At 40.2% G+C, this 26,363-nt stretch overlaps 1 protein-coding gene across 1 annotated transcript in view; it reads right to left on the bottom strand.

The window, feature by feature from the left end:
- rngtt (RNA guanylyltransferase and 5'-phosphatase) overlaps window positions 1–26,363 on the bottom strand; it is a 106,885-nt gene that overhangs the window by 79,442 nt on the left and 1,080 nt on the right. Inside the window, exons 2-8 of the mRNA XM_080514505.1 lie at window positions 24,154–24,263; window positions 23,962–24,065; window positions 23,784–23,872; window positions 19,276–19,351; window positions 16,497–16,752; window positions 12,337–12,446; window positions 11,270–11,371 (exon numbers count right to left, since the gene is read on the bottom strand). Of these exons, the coding sequence (XP_080370631.1) occupies window positions 11,270–11,371; window positions 12,337–12,446; window positions 16,497–16,752; window positions 19,276–19,351; window positions 23,784–23,872; window positions 23,962–24,065; window positions 24,154–24,263 (847 nt within the window). The remainder of the gene's footprint in view (window positions 1–11,269; window positions 11,372–12,336; window positions 12,447–16,496; window positions 16,753–19,275; window positions 19,352–23,783; window positions 23,873–23,961; window positions 24,066–24,153; window positions 24,264–26,363) is intronic.

Here is a 26,363-nt window from a genome sequence, read left to right on the forward strand (position 1 = left end):
CACTTATAGCAACCTTTTTCAGGGAGCAGACATTTAAGACTCATGCTGTTGTGATTCAATCAAACCAAATAGACTTTCTGCTGGTGAACAGTACATTCAGGTTAGATCCATATCGCAAAGTAATGAGAAAACGTGCCCTCTGGCTTTTAAATGTTCAAAGCCCAGCTGACATTTAGGTGTGTTCCTATTAAAATTCCTGTCACATTTTTTGTGGAACTTGTCACAATAGTTCCATCTAATTCTAAATTCATCAAAGTTAAAGAGACCATAACCTGAAGCTTTACACAGTCCCGGCACTTGTGTTACATGTGTATCCTCAATAATTATTACGCTCCAATACAGTGCACTTGTACTAAAGCCAACATAACAAACTACAACCACAACATTGAGAAATGTTCCCATTGTGTAAACATGTGGGTGTTCTCTTTGGGGTTGCCGTCAAGCATTACAACCTCTAAACACATTAAGGGTCAAACTTATTTCAGTTGCGAGCATAACAACACATAACTGCAACAACTCTTTATTTTTTTTTCCCCATTTGATTTTAAGCAAGTCCAACAAGTGGAAGAACATTCTGAAAACATTCACATTTAATGGAATTTGTGCCAACATTATTATGGGAAAGAAAAAGAAAAAGAAAAAAGAAAACAATTTGCCACAGTGATTCTGTATAAACATGCTGGAAATAAAAAGAATTGTGTTCCTCAGACAACTAGATTTCTGCAGCCTTCAGTGTGTGTATGTTTTCAGTAATTCACTTTGCAAAATAGATGCTAATATAATTCTGTTGGCAATAAGGTGGCTGGCTTTCACCGCCACTTAGTTATTAGATGTGCTGTGTTCTGTACGCTAATTGACGGAAAACAGTGCAACAGACCGAGGGCACATTAGAAATAAAAGTTGCATTGGGATCAGTATAGGAATCTGGAACGGGCTCCTTAAGCTGCAAGTGTGTATAAATATCACCACAGATAGCTGCTAATTAGACTGTATTCCCAAATCAACCACAAAAGCAGATTTGATCCGACTGACTGAAAAAGTACAAATCTTTAACAACACATCAGGTTGATAACATTAACAAAACAGATTACAAAGTTTTTTTTGTTTTTTTTTAATCCGTTTGTGGCCTTGCACAAACAAATACTATTTGTATTATTTTTGGTGATTAGTCGATCTTCAAATTGCAAACATCACCACTGGCCTAAGCTCGACTAATCCACAACCCGCTTCTGCAGGTGAGATAAAGGCTTAAAAGCACAAAAGAAAAGTTTTTACAAAAAAAAAAGCCATTTTCAGTCTCAAAAATGTAAGTTTCGTGACAAAACAGTGAATTGATGCACTGAAATGACTTATTTTGCAGCAAGCATAAGCTTTGATTGAAATGGTGTAAACCAACACAGAGGTTGCACAACATACCCTCTATTACCATGTAAATTGTTAACAACACATGCCGTTTCCTCACGATGAATACTTAATTTCAAAATATCACTTTTTGTGTTTCATTGTCAACCTTAAAAGAAAGAGAGAGAGAGAGACATTTCTTCAGGTATCGTTGCATCAGACATTACACAACTGGAGATTTCTGAGTGTTCGCTCCATTATATCCTGTAAGTGTTCCAGCTCTTGATGTCAAAAAAGTGAAAATGTAGTGAAACCACCATAAGAATTGAAAGGATGGGCTATTGCCGGAAAATTACTTTTTCAGCCTCGAGCACGCCCGACTGACACTGGAAAGCGGTGACTGTTGGACTGTTAACAGAGCTGGCAAGACAGGCCAGCTTCCCAGCGTGGGTCACAAACAAGCATTTAGCTGGTGTTAATTTGACTCCACTTTCCATCGACACATGTGCTTACAGGTGTGCAGTGCTGCCGGTGCACAAAGCGTCAGGACCCGTATTCTCCTTTTTCTCTGCTTGAAGAATTTACTTCAGGTGTGGAGTTCCGTTTCATACCTTGCAGCATCCATTTTTTCTGGAGGTGAAGGCAGTAAAAATCATCGACAGGGAGCTCTCGTTGCTCAGGAGGTAATCTGCCCTTACATAAAGACCCCATCTAGACAACAGTCACCCAAATCATTTGAGACCAAATCACCATTTTAAGCCACCATCTTGCATGATCTGGTCCATTTAAAAATATTAACCTAATATATAACCTAATAATAGGGCTTTTGTTTTGCCTGATTGGAGCTACATTAAACTATGCTCGATAAGGTATTTGAATATCATCAGTTTATTAGCTGGGGTTGTGCTCTCCTTATTTCATATCATTTTTACCATCTTAAAATACAAGCTTAGTCTGGTATTTTTTACTTGTTTTCAACACACCAAATACAAATTCAGTAATAGAAACTGCATGTTTAATGACAAAATAATTGTTAGTCTTACCCTCCACTGATATCTTCCAATTATGATTCCCTCTCAGAATTTATGAGAAAAACAATCCTGCTGGGAAAAGGAATCATCTTGATACATCAAGCAATAAAACCAACTGCTGAGACTATCCTTCATTTCATTAAGTCAATGTCAGATATTTGTAAAATTAAATGCCAAAAAACACACAAAGGGTTAGTGAGAATCTAAAAAGAAGTGAAATAATAGTGTTCATCCAAATGTTTCTTGGCTGATCTCGTGTGTTGGAAACCAATGCAGCATTTTCAAATGAGGAACATTAAACCAACCCATATCTTTGATCGTCCCATCGGCTTATTCCCAAAGAAAAGTTGTAAACATACAATAAGACCAGGAGTACTCGGCATAGAAGGGTGAAAGGGCTATAATTCTTTCAGAAATTAATTTTTAATTCAGTCTCTGTCCTGCTGGTGCACAAGGAGGTGAAGCCGTTCACACGTTTACAAATGGAAATGGGAAAAATTGTGTCAGAATAAAAATGAGAGAGCCTGTCATAAAGCAGACATTACATATTACACAAGTATGAAGCCATTTTGTTTACCGGTTGCTTTATCAGGACGGAAGAGAGCTTGTCTCTGCAAGGTCCTGCTGTGTTGTGAAGGTGTGCAGCATCACAGAGCATCCGGCTCCCATTAAAAAATGCTAATGACAAATGTACATATTTAGCAATCTGGTGGTTTCATTATACACCTCCCATGAACTCAATTACACTTTGCAGCCTGCCTGCTGCTCTTCAAGACAAAATGCCGAGTGCAGAAAGAAGCAGGATGAACTAATGTCATAATTAGCAACCGCAGTCCTGCTGTATTTCGAAAGGTTAAGTATCCTAATCAATGCGACGAAAAGCGGAAGCTAATTATCTTTTAAATTCAACATATTGGGAACTTCACACCCCGAGAACATGGGTGGAAGGCTTTGGTGGAATTCAAAGTCAGACCTCACCAACACTAAATCAAGGTCGGCTGGCTGAGCTGGATTTGAGATTAGCGACTTCCCCACACGCAACACGGTGCAATTCTCATACCTGCTGTGGCGCTCCTCCATTACAACAGAGGGATTAGACGTAATAAATATGCCATCGATACCAGGTGGTTCAAAGAAGGGGAACTTGACAAGGTGCCAAGAAAGAGTGTGTATAGAGTTTAACAGACGTCTACACTCGCAGCAGAAAATGTGGCTTTCGCCTCAACTGGAAGAAGTAAACACAGTTGTGCCGCTACAGAATAAAGAACTACAACTTCTGTTTTCATTTCCGATTTATGTGCAGAAGAGTGCCTCAATAAAGACACTAATCCAAAGTCAGAAGGAGAGAAAATGGCTTTGCAAACAGTAAAAATCCTAAAAGTAACTAAACGAGCGAGAACAAGTGAATGCTGCCATTTTTGGTCAATCCACATTTGAACTAGAAAACAGCACAATACAAATTTTATTTTAGGGTTATACTACCCTAAGCCCAGGGAAGGAAGGAAGTATGCCCTGATACCACATAATACGAATACTTCACAATACGACTCTTAGAATTAGTTCAAAAACTTTAAATTTCCATCAGACATTGTTTATTTATTGTGTGTGATAAATTAAATGCAGAGCATTGTTTAGAATGGCTGTAGATCACAGCAAATCCAGTGACACAGCTGCAGCTTGTTTTAGAGGTCAATTGTGACAAATGTGCCATTTCACATTCGAGAGCATCGCCCATTTATTTAGCACTACTTAGCATCCTTTTCCTGAGCATTGCTAAGTGGGTACAAAAGAAAAAAACCACCGTCATCCTCGTTTCCATGTTTCCTCCTCAAAAACTTTTTATTAAATGCAAATGCTCCTGTATTCTGTATGATCTGTGGTGTGCATCAGTTTTATTGGTATAAGAACTGCAGGTCATTTCCTCAGGTGGGGAGAAAAACATTGGAGTTTGAATAAAGACAATTAAATGGCATATATATTTAAAATGCATATCCTTTTTTTTGTACTAGTTTAATCAAAGTTGACACATTGAAGACCATGCCATAAAAAAGGACAGGTTTTTGAGTATCTAATAGAAATATCTAATCTTTTACATTTCCCTATGCTTTGAAATTGCAATGACACGGTTGGAGAACATGAGAGCATCCATTTTTCATGAGCCGGCGCTCCTTTTTAGTATCTTCATCAATTTCAACATATATTACAATATGAAATGACTGAAAATCTGAAGGAAGTCTGGCTTTCAGTGGAAGTAAAATGTGTATTTGGGTAAGGATTTAAAAGAAGAGGAGGAAATAAAAACAGCATAGAAAACGACTGTCTTTCTATTGTTTATGTCCAGGGGTGAGTGTGTAGGTTGAGACACTCCCTTTACAATCATCTGGTAATAATTTCAAAAGCCATTCATTTTGAAGGAGTGGAACGAGAGGCTCGATATCACCTAATTATTTCCATCATCGACGAATGCTTTTCAAGTCCTCTGGACAAAGAAATCGGCCATCATAACACTGATCCAGTTAAATGGGATCAATGCAGTGCTCAGCACAATGGGTTTGATCACATTCCCCTCCAGCTATATCATAAAAAAAAAGAAACAAAAAAATGTACGAAACCCAGCAGCCCTTAGATATCAGTCTCCTCGTAATAGCAAGGAAGAAAAAAAACAAGAAATGTGGGAGGGGAAGGAAAGGAGGGCGAGTCGGCCAGCTGTGCCTGCACTTGTTTTTTTTCAGGGTGAGACACAATGAAAGTATTAAAAAAGAACCAGAGGCATCACCGACTGAAATGGATCAGAAAGAAAACAGGAAATGTCAGGAGAGCTCAGTTTTAATAAAATGATGATTCCCACAGACAGGAAGACTTCTTTAGGCAAAGAGAGAATGTCTATTATGCGGGGAAAAGGACCGATCGCTATGAAGATCAAACAGATGGGGTGGGTGTCACAACAGAGAGGATTTGTCAAGCAGTAAGGACACAACAGGTCTGTGTTGAGGCAGAAGTGGCTCCCCTGCTGTCTAATTGGCCAGTTAGCCATGGCTAACGCTGTCAAGTATGTTCAGAAGAAAGCTGGGACAGACCATTAGTTCTGTCACTACGGACGGTCGTCCTCCTCAACACGACTTCACCTTATTCATCTCCTTCCTCCTCTCTGAAGTCACAGCGGGGAGCATACACCACTGTCTACCCTTATGACCTCTCACAAATTATTCAATATAATGTGTTCTTTTAAGCACACAAGTGTTGGGCCCTCCTCGCTCCTCCTTTGCTCTCCCTTGTCCTCTGATGGCTGCTGTGATCCTCAGATTTTATCCTCATCCCCCCCCCCCCCCCCCCCCCCAAGTCATATCCCCCGAACACACAAGCCCTAATGAGGCACAGATGGCCATTGTGTCGGCTCTGCCAGTCTCGTCCGGTGACTTGACTGACAGCGGCTGACTTCCAGGGGAGGGCTTAGATCAGATCCAACAGCTTTGCACATCATTAGTGGTGCATCGACAAGCAGGACTGCTGCCTTTCACCCAAAGAGGCCAAATGATTTCCCTTTTCAGACAGCCGCCGTACATGTCACCAAAAAGATCAATCGTAGAGTGCATGCAACATCCTTCTGATTGTTTGGGACTTTTTCCATCATTGAAGTCTATGTAAAGAAGACCAATAGAGTTATTGCTCTTCCAAATACTAATTGAATTTTTTGCTAGTCAGTTACGAAAGATGTTAGAAAAGAGCAAATGGCCAATGCAATACAATGGGCTACATCTAGGGGAATTATATTGACATGGTTATTCTGTAGCTATTGGTTGTTCACAAGCTGGGTGTTGTACTTTTTCCTTTTAGTGAAGAAGATCACAGACAGCGTCAGCGAAGTTCATTTATCATTTACACAAACATTTATAATGTGAGGCAATACTTAATTCATTCAAACTTAATTCTCTTTCCTGAGAGAATGAAGTCAATTGGGGGAAGGGAGAGACTTTAAAAAAAATTATGGAATCCAAAAATGTGTTCTCGAGGCCATTTTCTGTAATTACGTCCAAGTTTAGCAGCACCGTTTGTTTGAATATTCCCAAAGATGCAAGTGAACCTTCCACTTCCTCTTAAGAAGCACAAACCAAACCAGCAGAAGGTTCGACAACAGGAAGATTAAAACGCCAACTCAGGCTGTGCGCTGCTCCTGGCAAACCCACTGATTCAGCTGTCCTTTCCAAAGCCCATTAGAAGCCACCTTCTTGGCAGATCGAGGGTGGCGGCGGCAGTGATGGTGACAGGTTTGGGTTTTTTTTTTCTCCCCCCCCGCGAGATGACAGGTCTGTGCATCAGGGCTGGCTGCATAACATTTGTAGAGAAGTGGGCTTGCATCAGCACTTTGTCACCATTGTGACTGTTATTGTGCTACTGAGCAAGGCAGTGTGTCGGGATTGCTAATGCATACAGAAAGGTCGTAAGACACTCATAGTATTTAAGCCTAAAGTGCACCTCAGTCAGAGCACAAGAGGTTTGTTCCGAATTAGCAAGTTTTCCCACTTAACCTTTCCCAGTACAAATGGCACATTTGTGTGAAAATATAAATCAAATTAGTCACTTAAAAAGTAAAAATGACTTTTATTAGAATGGGAAACTTTTCTATTCTCCTCAGAGTGACAAAGAAAGGTTAAAGAGAAACGAAGAATACATAATACCATCGGACCTCTGGCAATATGCAAAGAGAGAATCTTCCCCAACCACCTTGAGGAGACTCAATTGAAAAAAGAAAAAAAAAATCATTTTTAGATCCTGAAAATGCCCCAGGCTAGAAAAGTGGGACATTTAATGAGAAATTCCTTGCAGAGCCTATGACAAACTATGACAGTACAATCTGTAAATCTCCGCAGACTTATCAATTGCAAGTCATTCTTGTGTCATTATTTTTAAAAAATTATTCTGTGTTAGAAAGATTTTAAGATGGAGAAAGCAGGGAATTAAAGTGGAATTAATCTGGGCTAATTGAGAGACTATTAATCTGAAGCTGAAAACTGTCTGAACCACAACAACACAAAATCACAATGTAAACGACGACGTTCCATATATTTCCTATCTTGCTTTGCCCAATTTAAGAGTCGCAAAGTCCCAATCACAGCATTTATCACACTTTATTTCTCACAAAGCTGCCTCCCATCATGATCTCCATTGTGTGAATTAAATTTCAATCACAACTTGTATAAAAGGCGTGGCTGTTCTGGGGAGCCCGGTGAAGTACAAACCACAGAGGTTCAACGTAAGTTGCAAATAAAATACCACACTTGAGATGTTCATGATAAATGTTCGAGGTCTGCGCAGCAAAGCCATATCAGAGAAACAGCATCAGAACAAGTTGTCCCTCGCAGAGAGTATTATAAAGGCTTTCTTTTTTTTTTCTTTGTCAGGTTTTCCCCATAGAGCACAACCCTATTACTTGTATGCAGACCACGACGAGACTGGAGCTGTGCGAGTATCAAAAATGTCACATTCATCCTCTGAAAATTCCTATAGCCTTTGTCAGACACACTTGTACACTTGGTGTGTCAGAGGCAAACAATGAGGGAGCAGCAGCCGAATCCCAAACAGGAGGCCGACACCTCACCAGCTGAACAGAAAAACTTCAAAGTATACATCTTAAAACCAAAACTTCAGCTGCATTAGTAGTGTGAGGTTGAGCTTCTGATGGAAAGTAGCACAGCAGGAAATGTATAATGAATCTCACTTTCGGGGGTTGAAGCCTTGAAAAGACACCACGTTGCAGATGCAACATTTTGGATTTCGAAAAACACACAAATCTCAGAAATTGAGGACATGATGAACCGAGGATGAAAGAACTGTACATATATTATTTGAAGCCCTAGATAATTTGCTGGAGAGGACAAACCAGTCTTTGAATTTACTGTTGAATAACGGACCTATTTTTTCCCCCCCACATCTCCTTTGCCATTTTGTACTTTGAGTTCAATAAAACAACATTGACAACAGTTTAACCTTTTGTCATGCTTTTTCCATCTTATAATGTCAACTGCATGTCTTTGTCAAATACTAGAGTTGTTAGGTTGTTAGGTGATTTTCTCTCTTCTTTACGTCACATGTATTGAGTTTGCTTTGGTACTAATTTTCATAAAGTATCTCCATCAACAACAGTGCAACACCGAGAGACATAGTATTTTAATTAATTAATTAATATTTTTTCGAATTATGTTAATAATTTATGTCTCAATCCACAATTGTTTCAGACTGAAGTCATGAAGAGGGGGGAAAAAAAAGATGTCTCTTTTAAATAACTGTGGCTCATTTACATTTTTGTCTTCTGCCGGTACATGACCACTGTACCTGGTCAAATAAAATAATATCAAAAGTGATATTTGCTTTTTGTTTATGTATCAAAGGACACATCAAAAAGTAGCAGGCAGTGGGAGGAATCAAGACCCTTATGTCTAAATGTAAAACACACACGCACCCACACATGATGGGCACCAATTTAATTACACTAAAGGTAAATAAATTAAATCAGTGTCTCGCTATTAGAATTATCTCTGGTGACACTTAACAGTAAATTAATCCTGTGGGTGGGCCTGGTTATGCAATAGCTTTACAAAAACAGCAAGCAGCTGTCAGTCACCAGAACAAGCACCAAGTAAAAAAAAAACACTGATGAGGACAAGAGAAAATGAAAAGCTAAACTTTCTATATCTTCTTTGACATGAATCTGTTTTGAGTTCTCTATGCCACTAATCTGTCCCATAGGTGTGAATGTATATGTGACCATGACGGAACCAAGAGGTCACTTCAGACTGTTTTGATCACCCTGGACATGATCATTGGCCAAGTCTTTGCCATCCTGGAGATTCATCAATCCAATGGACATGTCTCGCGTTCTTTTGGTCCACATCTTTGCTTTCCATTTTAAAATCAATGGAGATCACCATTTCCTGCACTTCTTTATACGTTTTCTCATCTCCAATCAATGTTTGATCTTTCCTTCTGAACAATGTCAGAGAGAAATACAAGGCAACATGTGCTGGCTTCATCCTTAAATAAGGGCCACATTATTAACAGCTGTTAATGTTTCACAGACTGAATGAACTCACTAATTGCAAGCTGCTACTTTCCGGAACATGCTCCTTTCAATTAACTATTCAATTACACAGATTCCGGGGCACGCATAGCATCTATGAGTCCCAAGTAGCTGTAAATTATACCTCCATGGAGATAATGACTTTGACCAAAATTATTTTATTAGTAATTATTATAGTCATTGCTATCATCTCCTCTTCAAATCTGGGCTGGGACGTTTCTGTGAGGGGTTTGTATGTTCTTTCCATGTCTTTTGTAAACAATAAATCCAAAGCTGTGGTACGAGGTGTTGCTTTTTCATCAAAACACTTATTGAATTTAGTTTTTAAAAGGTGCTATAGAAATAAAGACGTTATTACCTCTTACGTGTCCCGGGTGTGCAATAAACTAAGGGGCTTAAGTCACCATAATGCGATCTTAGATTTGACAGCCAAATGCTTTCACACCCTATGGAATACAGGCTTTTAGTTTGGGGATTTTTATGTTAAATAGGACAGCTTAATTTTTTTTTTTTTTTTTTTTTATCAACCTGATTTGCTTAAAACTGGCTCACGGTATGGTTGCTTTTCCAATCTTTATCAAAAGATAAATGCCTTAACCTCTTTCTCTACCATTTGTATAAAACTCCACTGAGTAAATAAATAAATAAGCATTTTTCATTTGGGGGATTTTTGATGAGATCGTATGAGAGAACTGGAGTAAGAGGCTCTTCATTACACACTTCTTCCATCTGCGGATCTTGCTTGGATGATTATAAACACATTTTCGTCACGCAAATGTCGTTCATTTGATGAACACGAACCTGTAGAGTTCTTCTCCACAATTTCTATCTTTAGATGAGAGGAGAAGGTAACGAGTCGATTTCTCATTGTATTAATGCTGTGTACGAGTGGTGACTCACACCCAGTACACCGTCTTTCTCCCTGCGTCGGTTGGTCATGACACAAGGAATCCAGCATCACTACCCTTCAAAAACTGAATAGCCGGAGGGAAAATGGGGTGAAGGACAAGAGCCTGAGGCGGCACAAGAAGAGTTCAGTGTGACTCTCTGGTCCAATTCTAGTGGCAAACTTTTAAACAACATTCCCAAGCATTTACAGATGATGGCAGTTAATTACACACATTAGCAGCATCTTGGTTGGGGGCCAAATTTCTACTCTGCTAGTCACACTCTTCCAGGAAATTAAAGCGGCGATATGTAAAATTCTGGAATTGACTGCAGTCATTAAATATTCACCAGCACACTGCACATTTGCACCAGGCAGAGAGAGACAGCACTACACAGCAAAACTACTAGAATACTAAAACTCCTTTCGCCCCCTCAGCAATAGTTTTCGCCAACAAAAACAGAAAACAAAAGGAAAAAATAAATAAATAAACAAAAAAATAAACACATTCAGCTCGGAATGTGAGCGAAAACAAGGAAGTGCCCTACTCCACTTTACTCCACAATTCTACATGCAGCAGAGGTTGGACTAAGTTATCCTGATCAGACCGTGCTGGTCTGTCAGTCAAACTAATCTACAACTCCACAGTGCAATCTCCTCCGTGACAATAACCACTCAGGTTGATTAGCCACAGAAAAATAGCGTAATTAAAACCTAATAAGGAACACAAATCATGTTAGTATTTCCTCTCCTTTCCTTTCCTCTCATCAACGAGCCAAAAAGGTAAATTAAGACACGGGTAAACACAATGAATATGGATGAACCCAAATGACGCAGAGCAAATGCATGAGGGCACAAATCTATACAGTTAAAAACACTCGGTACATGTACTGGCACAATGGAAGGTGGTTGTACAGACACGGACGAGACACTCACCGTGTACCGTCAGCTTTCCAGCTGACTTTATATGGATTCTGTTCCAGGAAACGCAGGTTTTGTCTGTCCATGGACACTGGCTGAGCACCAGGAAACCCAGACCTGTAACAACAAAATCAAATCAAATTTTATTTATACAGCACTTTTCATACAAATAAAAATTGAAACATAAAGTGCTTCACAAAATAGAGAAAATATAAAATATAAACACGTGCACGAACGCACAAACACACACACTCCTACATACACACACAAGCATGTTTTACATTCGAGTTTAGCGATAGCTAAAGGTGGTTCCTGCCATCTGTAAACTGTATTGGCTATATACTGAGAGAGGAGTCCATTTTTATTAATTGTTTTGACAGATTTCAATAATTTTATTTTCGTAATTTATTGCTGCAAGTAAAAAAGTAAGCCGTTCCGAAGCCGTCAATAAGCCCTGAAGCTCATCTGCAAAGCCAATTCAGAGCGTGCATCTGTCAACAGGAACTTAAGAGCATTATGTAGTCATTATCCAGGATGTCCTTCAATGAACTAGTATGTGAATATTAAAACAAAAACAGCCAAAAAGATAGTAATGCCCCAACACTCATTGAAATATGGAATATGTTGCTGTCTTACACCATGAAGTACAAATAGATGCACAACAGAGAAAAAAAGTTATAGACACTTTGTTTAAGTTGATACCAACAACTACTTTCGGATCTCATTATACGAGCAGGTATGAGCACACAGCGGTGCAACAAACTCAACTATTAAAACAGCTCGAAGTGGTGGCATGGACTGTTCCTTCTGCTGAGGCGAGGCGCAGCAGTCGAGCCGACTCTGTGCTCTTTCATTAAAAGAGCTGCAGCAGCATATTTCTCAAGAATAGCAAAATCTATTCCCGACTCTGCCGCCTGTCTCAAAGTGTAAAAAAGAAAGAACGAAGAAAAGAACAAAAAAAAAAAGGTGATTTAAGACAAATGAGTCACTCGCAGCATAGCGCAAGCACACCTACAGGCATGTACACAGACGCACAGTTTCCCAGAGGGCAGTGAGGAGACGAGGCAAAAGGAGGCTCTTACTTGTCCCACTCGGCCATCTCCTGACACATTCTTTGGATCTCGCCGAGCTTGGGTTGCTTGGTGACCTGTGTGACGCCTTTCACCGCGATGCCTTCGAGAAATATTGCATCCTGCGAGGAGAAACAAAAGGAAAGCGCAAGCTTGAACTCGAATTGAATTTTAAGACGGAATCATAGCCACCTACACACGGAAGAGAAAACATTTGTACGATAAGCCATATTTTTTCCCAAACAGCTGCTGGTTTGCTTTCTGGATCTCTGAGGATTGCGCGAATGGCAGGTAGAATTATTTTAAAAAATGTGGTTTTCCTCTGCAACTGTTCCCCTTTAAAAAACATCCGCACCCTAATTATTATGACAAAACCACCTCATAAATCCAGCTTGTTTTGCATGAAGTCATGGGAAACTTGCCTCTACGTTTTCACCCCAGTGCTTCCATTGACAACAGAAGCAACACTTTCTCATTAAAACACATTTCCAAGTGTGATTTGCCTTTTGCTTTTGACATGACCTTTTTCTCTTCTTTGCTGCACGGATGAGTCATGGTAATGAGCACGACATAATATTAAATCGGCAGACGGACGTGGCATGATAATGTATGGCACCCCCAGAAAAACATCAGTGCATAGGTGCGGTTTTCAGACTCAAGAGTTGGCCAGGTGTGGGCGCCACAGAGCAGGGAACACGAGATAAGGGCATGATTTTTTTTTTTTTTTTTTAATAAAAAGGAAAAGGGTGAAATTTGATTAAGGTCCCCAAAGTTTTCGAGTGAAAATAGAAAACGTTCAGAGCATTTTGGGTGTCCATTTCCAACGGTGCTGGGAGCTCCTGAAAAATGCAACCTGTTGCAAACATTCCAATGTCGTCTCGGTGTAAACGGTGGAAAGCGGAACTTCTGCGTATTAGCGAATTGATGGAGAATAATAACAATGGCGGCCTCCAGAGTGGCAGGATTCCTCAGGGGGGCAAGAAATTGTGATTCTGAGGATGAAGACGCTCCTCGAAGGAGGACGACTGGTCAGCCAAGGAGTGCAGTGTGTCAGTTACGTGACGCCCCTGAACGCATCACTCAGGGCTGTCAGCTCTGGCAGTTAAAGGGGCCATATCACTCAAAATTCACTTTCTAATTGGTTTTCCCACAGTAATAATCGTCCTCATACCTAGAAATGACACTCCAGAAGTGAAGAAAGACTGCTGTCTTGTTGTCTGGCTTGTTTAATCGTTTCTCAAGTGAGGTTCCAGTGAGCGAATTTGAAAGCAAACCCTTGGTATTGTCACCAAAGTTTTTAGCCAAACCTAATCCAGATAGACCTTCCCTTTGACCCGCCCACAAGCAGCAAACTCCGTGCTGATTTTTTTTTACCTCATGAAAGCTGCAGGTGTTTACCTTCGGTGGTAGGAAGATACGAGCAAAACACTCTGGATGCGCCATTATTAATTGCATCAAGGAGCAGAGGAGTCCATTTTTTACTGCCTTCTTCTGAGCCTGTGAGGACCCAGTGGATTAATTCCAGTTTGAATGGGAATCTACAACAAGACTTCCAAAGTTTTATATGTCACGGAGGAGTTTTTCACAATAAAGGTAATTTTCTGACTGCTACCAGAAATGCTGACAACATGCACCAGTTAATCCATCTTTATTAAATATATTTTATTAGCAACTTCTACTTCAAACATGTAGTTCCAAAATAGGCGGTTTTAACATGTAGAAATATGTATGACATGTTAATGAAGTGGAGATTTACCTTCCACTCCTGTCACATACAAGTGAAATACGTACTACCATTTTCTAACAGATCTTTGGGGAGTGGTGTACGTGTTTTGAGGTTCAAAAGAAAAACACTGAATATGATAAACAAACCAATGCACGCCTTTCAATCTGGAGGTGGCTCTGCGGATCAAGAGTGGAGCTACCAACTACTTCAACTTGAAAACACCTCTGAAAGACATTGAGAATCTTATTAGCATTGGAGATACTGCAGCAACCTTATTATATACGGATAAGAAGGCGAAAGGTATACGGGAAAATGGATCAATTGTAGGATGAGAACAATATTGCCGCCACACTCGGAAGTACCAAAGAACATAGTTGAACTAGTACACAATGTAAATTACTGGTATACTTCATTTGGGCTTTGCATGAAGAAAGGAGAAAAAAACAAATGTGTTCAAAGTCTATAAATCATGTCCATAATCTGTCAATTATGAAGCGATCAGAGTGCAGGCTTCAGAAAAGGAAGGCCTGAGAAAGAATGGATGTGCTAAAGGAGGAAATTGTCACCAGATGCCCCACCTTTATACCTTGTGTCTGAGTAATAGTTAAGTCCTTGTAATGCTATATTGTGATACTTATCGTTAAAAAAAATTACCATTTACCTCATTCATCTCAACAAAAGACACATTCAGAAATAAAACTTATCTTGTATTCAGCCCTGGTGAAGTGGGGTGCAGGTTGTCTGTAGGGCACAAGGAGCTAAAAGAGAACTCTCAGGCTATTTTACAGCTATTTCACATTCATCCTGTAGTATTAGAGTGTTTTAAAAGATGATTTATTATTCCAGAGATTTCAGACGGTGGGACAATCCCCCTTAGAGCCACTGCAGAGACAGAAGCACAACTGGGATAAGGAAACATGAATCATTATTATTGTTGTTGTTAGAAAAACAAGAGTCTGCTGATGCAACCGTGAAATGAGATATCGCTTTAAAACATACTTTACGTCAGTATGTCTGGTACAGCTAACATAATTAAGGCATTCGTTTTTCACCAGGACATTAAAAAAACAGTGTCATTGATCATTAAATGTTGAACCTTTAAGATATAAGGGTGACATTTCAGTTGAAATATTGATGGTATCTTTTCAGCTGTTTAGGTCATTTCCTGTTGGACGTCTACCAAGATGGGTCAATGGGGCCGATACACCTGGGCTCACCTGCTGAAGAGATCGCGACTCTCAGTTGGCCTGTGTTTTGATAGTCTGAAGGAATTTCATGTAAAACTTAAGTGTCACTTCAACTATGCTTTTTAGAGTTGTGATTTTGGATTTTGGTTGGTTGCAGATAGGAGGGAGGGTGTGTGATGCCGTAGGGGCTGTACTGGTGCTTTAGCATTAGTTTAGTCATCGATAAAAAGAGCGCCTTGTTGAAAACATGTCTCAGTGCTAATGTTTTGTTGCTTGAGCAGCATCTTTGGGTAATTTTGATATATATTTTCATATCACACGTTTGCCTTTCTGGTCAGAACTTGTGTCTTGTGTCATCTGAAATTAGTGACTAATATAAGGAAATAAGTCGGGGGTTTTTTCGACTTGCATGTCCAGGAACGTGCATTTTTTTTAACGAAGGACTCATCTACGTTCTCTCAGGGATCAAAAGGAAGCGTCTCAACTTTCCACATCCAAACCCGAAAGCATCACTCGGGCAAATAACCGCTGTCTGGCCGCCGACCAGTCTGAGTGAGAGGCAGGCCACTCAACCAAGAGACAGCATTCCTTAATGATAGTCAAGTGATGCAGTCTGCAGGAGCTGCCGCTGCTCTCTCCTCCGGACCATCGCTCCAGATCTGTCTGCTGTATCATATTCTCCGCTATTAGATTTGCCTTGATTTAGGTTTTCAGTAAGCTCTCAGTGCAATTACGGCCATAAACAAGTGTTTTGCTGTTGTAATTTTGAGAAACGCTTCACACCGATAAATATAAGTTTTCATTTATGTCCTGGAAATCAAACGGAAGTCGTGGCTTCTCGCTGCATCCACACCGACTGCTTATTGGGTTGTTGATAACTTTTGAATTTAGACTTCTTGGAACGGCTCAAGGTATCAGCTCAGAGGAATGAGAAGCAACCAAAGATGACATTCCAATTTTACCAAACCGCACTGATGAACGCTTTAATGAAGACAAAAGCAACCTTTATCACATACGTGCCAGTAGATGAGGAGCTATGATGTTTAATTTTCTCTAAATGTGAGCTCCAGATTTATTGGCTCATTATTATCTTATATATAGCTGGATATGCGTGTCACGACATAGAGCGGATGGCCCCCCCCCCTTGAGACCCGACATCACCCTGCATGAGATTGGAGTCGTGCGGAGCAGGATGGAAGGATGGAGGCTTTTCTTCCACTTAACAGTCCATTTCCCCCGGAGCTCCCTGGAAGCCTTACCCGCTTGAATTTCTCCTTCTTTCGTTTGCCAGGCGCTGACCCGGAGGAGCTGGGGCCGGAATCCTGGCCCACCGCGTTCCCGTCGTCATCCACCTCGCCGTCGGCATTGTCGTCGTCAAAGCACCACTCGGGCAGTGCTGGGGCCGCGGGGGCATCCTCCTCGTCGCCATAGCGACGGGAAAGCTCTTTGAGGTAGTCTCCCTTATAGATCCCTGGGGCACGGGCCTGGGCAAAAGCCGCCACAGCTGCTGCCACGCTGATAAGAAAAAGAGAAGTGGGTTACCAAGTTATAATTACATCGCATTTATGGATGTATTGGAAAATTGGAATATTCCAATAGTAACAATAGTTTTTTCAATCTACGCAACAATTGGCCATAATAAATCACAATAATGTAATAATGGACATTTTTCAGTTTGAGTTTCTAAAGTAGAACTAACCAACAAAAAACTAGCAATATTAAGTTGTTTTTTGTTTTTTAAGGCAAATGTGATCAGTAATCAGTCAACCAGTTGAGCTCAAATATCCTGAAGATTAAATACAAGCTTCAAATATTTTAGGAACAGAAAACCCAAACATTTCATGGCTTTGTGAAGTTTGTGTTTTTAAAAAGGAGTGGCTACTGCTTCTTAGTATTCAAGTGTTGAGTCAAATTGACTCTACATACAACACAGTAAATATTACAACAACCAAAGACTTCCCTAATAATAAAAGTAATATCTGCTATTAAGAAGTTTAAATCTTATCAAGCTGCGAAAAGTACTTGGTTTGATATAATATGGCAAATAATCCACTGCAGAGAAAGATGATTTTGCACAGGCTTCAAATAGGCCAGAAATAAAGTGGCCCGTCTCTGCCGAAAATGTGCATTTATATGGGAGGCTCAGGGGCGCACGCTAACTGTATTGATGGAAAGAGGCTTTTAACCTTTTTCGGGTGAGCACTAAAAACAAATGGTCCATTTACAAAGGAAGGAGCACTTTAGCCGAAATAAACAAGCAAGTTAAAAGTACTTTTTTTCCCTTATATATATACACAAGTCTTAAAAGTAACACTTTAAAAGAGTCACCATGTAGAATGTAAGCCACGATACACTAATCGGCATTAGGTAATTAGTCAATTACAATTAGTCTTTTCATTTTGGTAGTAGCGTCGTACAGCTCATTACAAAAAGTTTGTGTGATATTTGGACTCAAACCTGCATCTCAACAGCAATTCTTGTACATGACATTAATCAAACAGCTTCTTAAACCTGTGAGCTCCTGTAACTTCATTCAGAGTGAATTTTCTGAACCTTTCATTGACAATTGTTGGGTTATAAATAGTGCAAGATTGCTCATGTTCATAATTATTCAGAATGTTTTTGTTTAATAACTCAATACACTAAATTGTGGTGGAGACTCGAATTGCAATATTAGACCAAAGCAAATTATATTGTATTTTCTGTACAAACTATACTCAGCCACATCATTATGGCCTAATATCGTGTCACTCACCCTTTTGTTTCCTGATGCACAACAAACTGTGATGTAGAGAATATTCTGACTCTCTTATTAAAACTGGAGGCAGTTTGACAGCACTAACCTGTCTGTGGGATCAGACCAAATAGATCAAAGCTCATTCCCCACTCGCATCAGAAAAACTTGGATGCCAATGTCATTGTCACTGAATCACCTCTTTTTCATCTTTGAAAAAGCTTTTGAAAGATAATGATCACTGCAGACGGACAACTACACAGAAATGCTGCAGTTTTACAAAAACAAGTACATCTCAAAAAAATGAAAAAGATATTTGTCACTCATTTCAGAAAGTGAAACCTAAATGTCATATAGACTCATTACACATTAAATTAATATGTTAAGCCTTTATTTCTTGAAATTTGGATGATTGTGGCTCACGGATAGTGAAGACCCAAAATTCACTGTCTCCGAAAACTTTAATATCACAAAATACTTAAATCACAACTCGCCCTTACAGTGGGATCCGTATCAAACTCTAATCCTTATGGAACTTCCTGCTTCTAACATACCAAGCTTGAGTGAAAAATGTAAACTGCAATGGGAATAATTCATGTTGTTCTGGTCAGTAGTCATAATGTTGTGGCTGGTGGTGGATGCCTATTTACAGTAAATAAGTATGTGATTTCGTCAATATTTCCTTCACAAAGCCAGTCGGTTGTGCCGAAAGTGATTTAAAACATGCAATTATAAGTATTAGCTGCAGCTCTAATCATGACTCATTCCATAAAGAGTGGACTCTGGCAGCAGGCATTAAAAAAAAAAAAAAGGGCCTGCATTGGTAATTTTATAGTTAAATTATTTTTGCAACACACGAGACACTGGAAGACAGCTGTGAACGCTGTCAGAATACTCAATTGACAGGAAGTGGTGGGCGGTGGGAGGGTTTTATCCTGCCTCCATGTCTGCCGCTTCCAGGGATTCTGCTCCCACAGACTGCTGCTCCACCTCTGGCTGCACATACATCCACCCCTCCTGCTCGGCTGCTGTAAATTATTCATCTGTGTCGTGGGGTGATGAGCACAGTCGCCAGCCACCAGCGAGCTCCTCTGTGAAGCTTCTTATGCTCTCGCATGCACAGCAGCCATCAGGAGACTATTATCAACTCAGGAAGAATAAAGATTGGCGCGGCTGAGGTGGGCGGGGAGGGGGGGGGGGGGGGGGGGGGCGACCACACGCCCCACATTGCGAGGTTTGTGTAAGCGAGTGAAGCGTGTGAGAAGTGTGAAAATGTCCAGTGAACCAAGCATGTCAGCCCTTACCTCCAGTCCATCTTCTCCACCAGGTATGCACAGATCAAAAAACCTGTCCGATTGAAGCCATGCGTGCAGTGAACACCTTCAAAAGAAAAAAAAATAGGGGGGGGGGGGGGGGAATCATCATTTGTCATCGGAGGAGTAGTATATGCAGAATGTCATTAAACTTGGTTATATTTCCCCCTCCTACTATCCGTGCTCAAAACCTCAATCAATGAATTTAAAGTAGCAAAATCTGAGCAGGGCATCATTATTTCAACAGCCGCATGGGTTTGCATTCATTTATCGGACGACGTCTCTTCTCACATCAATAACACCTCCTTTCTTTCAGATGTACAGATGTTGAGTGGTTTGAGCCAGGGCATCAAGTCATTCTCTCAAAAGGGCCAACAGGACATCTCTCCACATTCATACCTCAGATTTTGCACGTGAAAAAGTGCTTCAAAGATTGACTAGGAGAGGTGAAAGAAAAAAAGAAAAAAAAGGCACAGGAGAAATAAAATACCAAAGAGAAAATCTTTGTCCTTAATTTGATGTGGAATGTACTTATGTGTGAAACTGGAATCTAAATGTGGAAAGCGGGCATACCTGTGGGAGAACACGCCCTTGAACATATTTGTCATAGTAGTATATGACCAAAAAAAAAAAAGTAATTTTCGTACAAACGGATATTTTCACAGAGATACAACCTTCTGCGGGTTCAAGTACGCTGAATCAAAGAGCATTTGGCGCTCACGTCTCCCCAGATCGCGAGGTTTTGCCTGGCAACGCTAACAAAGATGAAATGAACCAACGTCAGAGGACCGGGATCACATTGACTGGCCTAATTTGGACATGTGTACCGCGTAGACAACAAAGCCTAATCACCAGCTGGCTCAGGACAGGACGTCGCTGGGATGACATTCACACATTCTGCTCTGACGGTCGAGCGATTGGACCCACGAGCCAGGCAGCAGTTCGCCGCGAGGAGCGGATCTCGAACAGGCGGAGGTATAAGAGAGCACCCTGCTGCCAGTAGTGGGAAAGTGCAACGTCAATAACCGTGTCACTCCAACAGAATCCACTGGGCTGCTTTTAAGATCTCATGACTTATAACAAACACAAAGAGGGGAAAAGGGTCAAGATGAGAAACGACACATGATGAGTTTTCCACTCGATTCCATAAAACTTTGATCAAGTTTTCATAACTGAGATCTACATCAACAACAATCACTGAAAAATGTATAATATCAAAAAAAAATATATAGGAATAGTAAAAATAACTAATTAAACACCTGAAGTATTTAAGCACAAACAATATTAGAATTATTACCGGCAACAATCAATAATACACATAATACATTTACATCTGCTCTTCCTACTACCTAATAATAATTATTATGAATTACAGATTTATAGCCAGGCTTTGCTCAATATCTAACGCCTTGCACCGTTGACGCATTTATATTGGTCCAGTATTCAACCATTTATGAGTCATATAAATGATTCTGAAGGGCTGAAACTCATTGATACAGCAACAAGCAACATTATACATATTTGTCGTCTGTTACGTTAAAGGGCAAAAATAAGATTGCATTTACCTCTGTATAAACTACAAATTAAAAATTGAGAAAATAGTACAAAAACCTATTGGTAGGTTACCTGCGCCAAGCTAATATACTTACTGGGCACGCACTCCTGTTCAAATGTACAATAACATGAATAATTGATCACCCAATCACAAACTACGGCGATCAGATCCATCCTGGTATGCAGCTGTATCAAAGACAAGCTGCTCTTCAAATGGAGCGTTGGACGGCAGCGTAGGATAGTTTAAAGTGACTTTGAACGGGGCGTGATTTTAAAAGAAGGTTGGTCAGAAAATACACCGACAAGGTTTTTCCAAAACCGACCATATGCTCAGACCTTTTTTTGACATGACAGAAAAACTATTAAAATAACCGCTTGTGAGAGCCACTTATTACAAACCGTAGCGAAATGCCAATGAGCCATCAATGCAAACCTGGAAGCATGTTACAAGTCATGCTACTACAGCAGTAGATCACATCGGGTGATCTTTTTTTTTTTTTTTTTTTTTTCCATGCAAGAAAATGGAAACTGAACCACAATCCATGCAGACCTAACAAACCCTTCAGAAAAAAACAAAACAAGAGATGGCGAGCCGGAACAATGTTGCCCGGTCTGTTGTTCTGGAAAGCCACAATCGGATGGCAATGTCAGAATTTGGTGTAAACAACATGACCGCATGGCTCCGGGTGCTGGTGGTGGGGGACGATACTTCCCTGCACACTCCAGTCCAAACCCGGCATCATTTACATGCTACAGAAGCGTATTGTTGGCGACCACGTCCGTCCCTTCATAAACACACTGTAAAGTCATCTCATGCAAACTTACTCGTGTAACTCTGTGATGTTATCCTGTCAATAACTTGAAAAACCCCAGAAAGGTTGCCAACACCAATGCTTTGAAGAATACGAGCACGTCTGAGAGGAAAAATGAATGCAATCCCTGACTATTAAAGTCTACCTGATGAGAGCTTACATTTGACTAGATAGGAGCAATACATAAAGCTTAAATGACTGATCCATTCAGCTTTTTAAGACTGAACAATCAAGTTTTTATGGCTTGAAATTTGAGGGAAATTAACTTTACTTGATTGTGGAAATGCCACGTTGTAAACACCGACGATTACCGACAAGCAAGCGAGGAAATGAACAACCTCATAAAAACAGTGAAAAGACTCTGCAGCCCACATTCAGTCATCCACTTTTTTTTCTCTCCTTAAGATCAAGTTTATTTATTCCCAGAGCCTTTTGATGTACCTTCACCTATAAATCACCTACACAGCGCTCACTGGGAGACGAGAGCCGTTTCTGAAGTCAAACTCCTACACTTCAAAAAGCAAGTTTAGATGTGCAAATTCACTCCTTATCTCCGACTGCACCTTCAATTCAAGCCTTAGGAGGGCTGTTTAAACTCCGGCTGCTGACATGCAGCGACTGCGTGAGCTTCAGGAAGGTGGACTGTAGCGACAAAGTAGCTTATAATTTCACTTAACTTTTCCCTGAAATTTTAAACGTATATTAGCTTGAAACTAACATAGGCAGACTTGATTACGTTTGTACTTGCTCAAATCTGGAGTAAGCATGCCCTCTGCTGGACAAGTCAAGTAAAACAACACAGAAATTATTGTGATGCATACGTGTATCAATTTACAAGCCAGTTCTGCTGTTTTCTTTTTTTCCCCCCAAACAAATACATTTAGTGTGAAGTCAACAAGTACTATTTGTTGAAACGTTATACACAAACAGTACTACAGTATGAGTATTCATACTGCATCCAATTTGTACAGATATATTGAATATAAAAATATGCTGCCATCTGCTGGACAAGTCAAGTAAATGTCACCTCAACGTATCGAAACATTTCTGCAGGTATTTTCTAAACCCCACTGATTTTAATTTTCAGTTTAAATGTTGTCAAATGCATATTCAAATGCAAATACAGGGGACCCAAGTTATTATGCAGTACATGTACACATTGTTAAATTCAGTGCACCACAAACAGCAGCCTGGGCTCCATGATTATTTTACCCACTGCAACTGCAGTCTGGAGGCCATTTTCGTGGATTTTAATGCAACAATCGCGTAAATCAAATGCCAAAACACTCCTTGGAGGAAACCTGGCGGCGACTCCAGGGAAAAAGATTAGCGATGACACACCAGTATCAAAATGCTCCAATCTCCCCAGAGAAGGAGCGCCAGTGCAAAGGTTTTCTGAAACAAATCAGAGGCTCACCAGGTGGTTCAACTTGGTTTTTGTGCAGTGATGTTCACACTGAGTGTGATAAATAAAAGGCTGAATATGGAGTGGAAACTGTAGGAGGGGGGGATTTAAAAAAAAAAGAAAAAGAAAAAGAACACACAAAGAAGCAAAGCTGTTAAAAACTGTGAGAGTGGATTATACACGGTGCCAACTCATTTTTGCCTACTTTTATCAATTTGAATAAATAGATTTCAGGACGTTCCCCTTGTGCAAAGACAAAAAAGTGAAAATCACAAGAAAATCACAAATACCCTGAAACGTATGCTGACTTCATCATAGAAACAGAAAATGAGCATGAATCACTTTTACTAAAACTGTATAATCATGACCAAAAAAGGGGTGAACATCATTGAATTAGAAAAAAAATAAAACACATTTAGACCAGCTGAAGAGGGACAAACTGAAATCATGAGACAGGAAATATTCAGTTTTATAGATATAGCCTGATTCCTGGGCCTTAACATTTAATCCAAGGTTCATGTGTGTCTCCTAGTGATCACGTTTTTGCAATGACGCGGACAATCTAGTGTTGTTAATGAGACCTGGATCCTCGGTGTTGGGTTCACCGTTATCACATGTTGAGATTTCACCACACAAAAGAACCACAAACCAGTAAAACGATCCCAGCATGCACAGAGAACTGGAGGAGAGTCAAACCAAAGCCCTGAAACAAATGAATGAATATTTACCTATCAATTCAGTGGGGTTCTTCTCCATGAAGTGTTCACAAAGCCTGATGAACATGGTGGTCGTTTCTTTCGACGGGCATTCCCCGTGTCTAAAACGGGCACAATCACAGAACACATCATCTCCCAAATAAATACCTGCGAGTGAAGGGCGGCCGCATTCAGGTGGATTTACACGTACCCTTTGCACTGAAGCTTCACATATTTGATCCCTTCTTTTTCAATGTCGTTGCGGTCATAAAAGCGAGTAGTGTTGGTCAAATCAACGAGCAAGCCCATCTTCACCTTTGGGGGAAAAAAAAAAAAAAGACAACGATGCGATGAGACGTTGATTCACGCGCTTCGGCGCATCGGCCTCCGGAGGGTTACTTACCTTGAGACTTTTTAAATAGTTGGACAGCATACTTGGGTGAAATCTGTTTTCCTCGGCAACTTGGTCGTCGTAGCGTGAACCCAACATTGTTTTCATGGGCAGGAATTTACCTGAAACGGCAACCGGGGTTGGATTGACTTGGTAAGATAGCAGACATAACACAACAGAGAACTTAAAACTCGACTGATTGCAGTAACATGCCGCAGCGGCATTAAAATGACATGACAGATGCGGGGGATTTGGTGAAAACAAACAGCAGGCTGCAGAACTGCAGAAGAACAGCTTCTTGAAAAACAAAAGGATTTGGCCAACCTAAGTGTAACTCGAAGCAAAGATTTCAGATTTAATCAACGCAGGCCAAAATGACATGTTGTAGTCGGTGTACTTCCAGTTGAGTTGTGGTTTATTAAACAAACAAAAAAAAGAAGAAGCAAAAAAACAGAAGATGTAGCAAGCTGATTTAGCCCGTTTCAATGCCAATTCCCTTTTTACCCTAGTACTAAAAAAAATTACATACCAAAGCAATCAAAAGAAAAAAACATGTATTAAGAATAAAGAGCTTAGAAATACAAGAGTTAAAGATAGAATGCATCATATAATAAATTATGTCTTTATTGAAAGGCAGCAGCAAACGATAGTAGTTTGTTCCAAATATTTGTTGCACACAAACTAAAATCACCTTCTGCATATTGCATTTGTTCCTTCTGGGAACAAAAAGCAAGTTTGAGCCAGATAACCTGAGAGGATTTTGAAATCTATTCTTTGTCTGACAGGGACGGTGCAGAGACCAGAGAACTGGACTGAAGTTGTCTATGACTGGAGCAGCAGTGTTTTCAATCAGCTGTCCGATAGATTTTCTTTTTATGAAGACACTGAAGAGAGTGTTACAGTCGTTGGATCGGTGTAAGCCCGTTACTCTTCCTTTCCTTTAACGGGTAAGGATAACGGTAATCGCAATGTGAGTGCAGAATGAAGCAGGGCGCAGGGAGAGCACGCGGTAACCACGGTTTGTTTGGACACGTGACGCTCGGACTGAGGGGCTCGCCCACTCTCAAACTCGCTTCTCAAACACCTTTTGCAGGATAAAACAGTCCTCGCAAGCACACCGTGGAGTGGAAATTAAAGCAACGTGGATAATAAGCTCACAAACCGGGGAAAGGTGGCTTTTTATCGGCTCATTAGCCCCTGGTCAGGAGTTAGCAAAACAAACGGGTTGGTGAAGTTAGACTCCGACTGGGACCTTAAGAGAAAAGTTAAGGGTAAAAGCTCAGCGTTCAAGTGACAGATTTAGATCTATACACGAGTGGAACCAAAGCATTTGCATTTGGTTAATCTTCCACGTGAAGACATGTACTTATACTCTTAAACCCACATTATTACTTGTTTTAGCATCTATAAGGATGATTCATAGTTTTAGTGAAAAGTCAAAGTAACTGATGGTAACTGTCAATAATAAAGCTGAAGGACACCACAATTTAAGCGTGATTAAGTGATATAACGATTTAGACGTTGCATTCACACTATAACAGTGGATAATGACAATTACAATAGCAATATGTTACAATTATAACGTTTGGAAATGCTTTCAAGTATGAATTGAGTACATTTCAGACACTCAGGTTTTTTCACTTCTACTAAAGTGAAGATGGTTTGATAAGTAATTTTACTTTTTCCAATGCTTTATATAGCATCTCTGTATTTACTCCAGTAAAGAATCTGATAGTTTTTGGATCTGGATTAGTAGAACCTTTTTTAGTACCTTGCTCGCTAAATAAAAAGACAGTAGCACCTGAAACACTGGAACCTTTTCTTGTTGAGAGGCTGAACACCTTAAAATCACTGCTTTTGTGTGATAAATCTACATTTAATGTGAGCAAAAGCAAGTAAAAATGCCACAAACACATTAAATCAAGCCCAAATTCAAATCCACTTTGTTTTGTAATGTCTGGACGAATTTATTAATGACCAGACAGAAGACTATCGTAACACCTTCTGATCTGTGGAGCAGTTTTGTTTTTTTCTGTGACAGCTGAGCCGTTTTCCTTTTTCTCTTCATGCCTGTGAAAGAACACAATACTTCCCAGAGGAGATAAAGAACAGGGGGCGTCTTCAAACACACCACAGTGCAGTTTTTGCATCAGTGCAGTCTATTTAAGGATGTATAACTTGTAACTCTTCCCGACAATACAACAAACAAACACCCTGCAGTA

The sequence above is a fragment of the Blennius ocellaris genome, assembly GCF_963422515.1.
Source record: "Blennius ocellaris genome assembly, chromosome: 18".
In the NCBI taxonomy this organism is placed as follows: Eukaryota; Metazoa; Chordata; class Actinopteri; order Blenniiformes; family Blenniidae; genus Blennius; species Blennius ocellaris.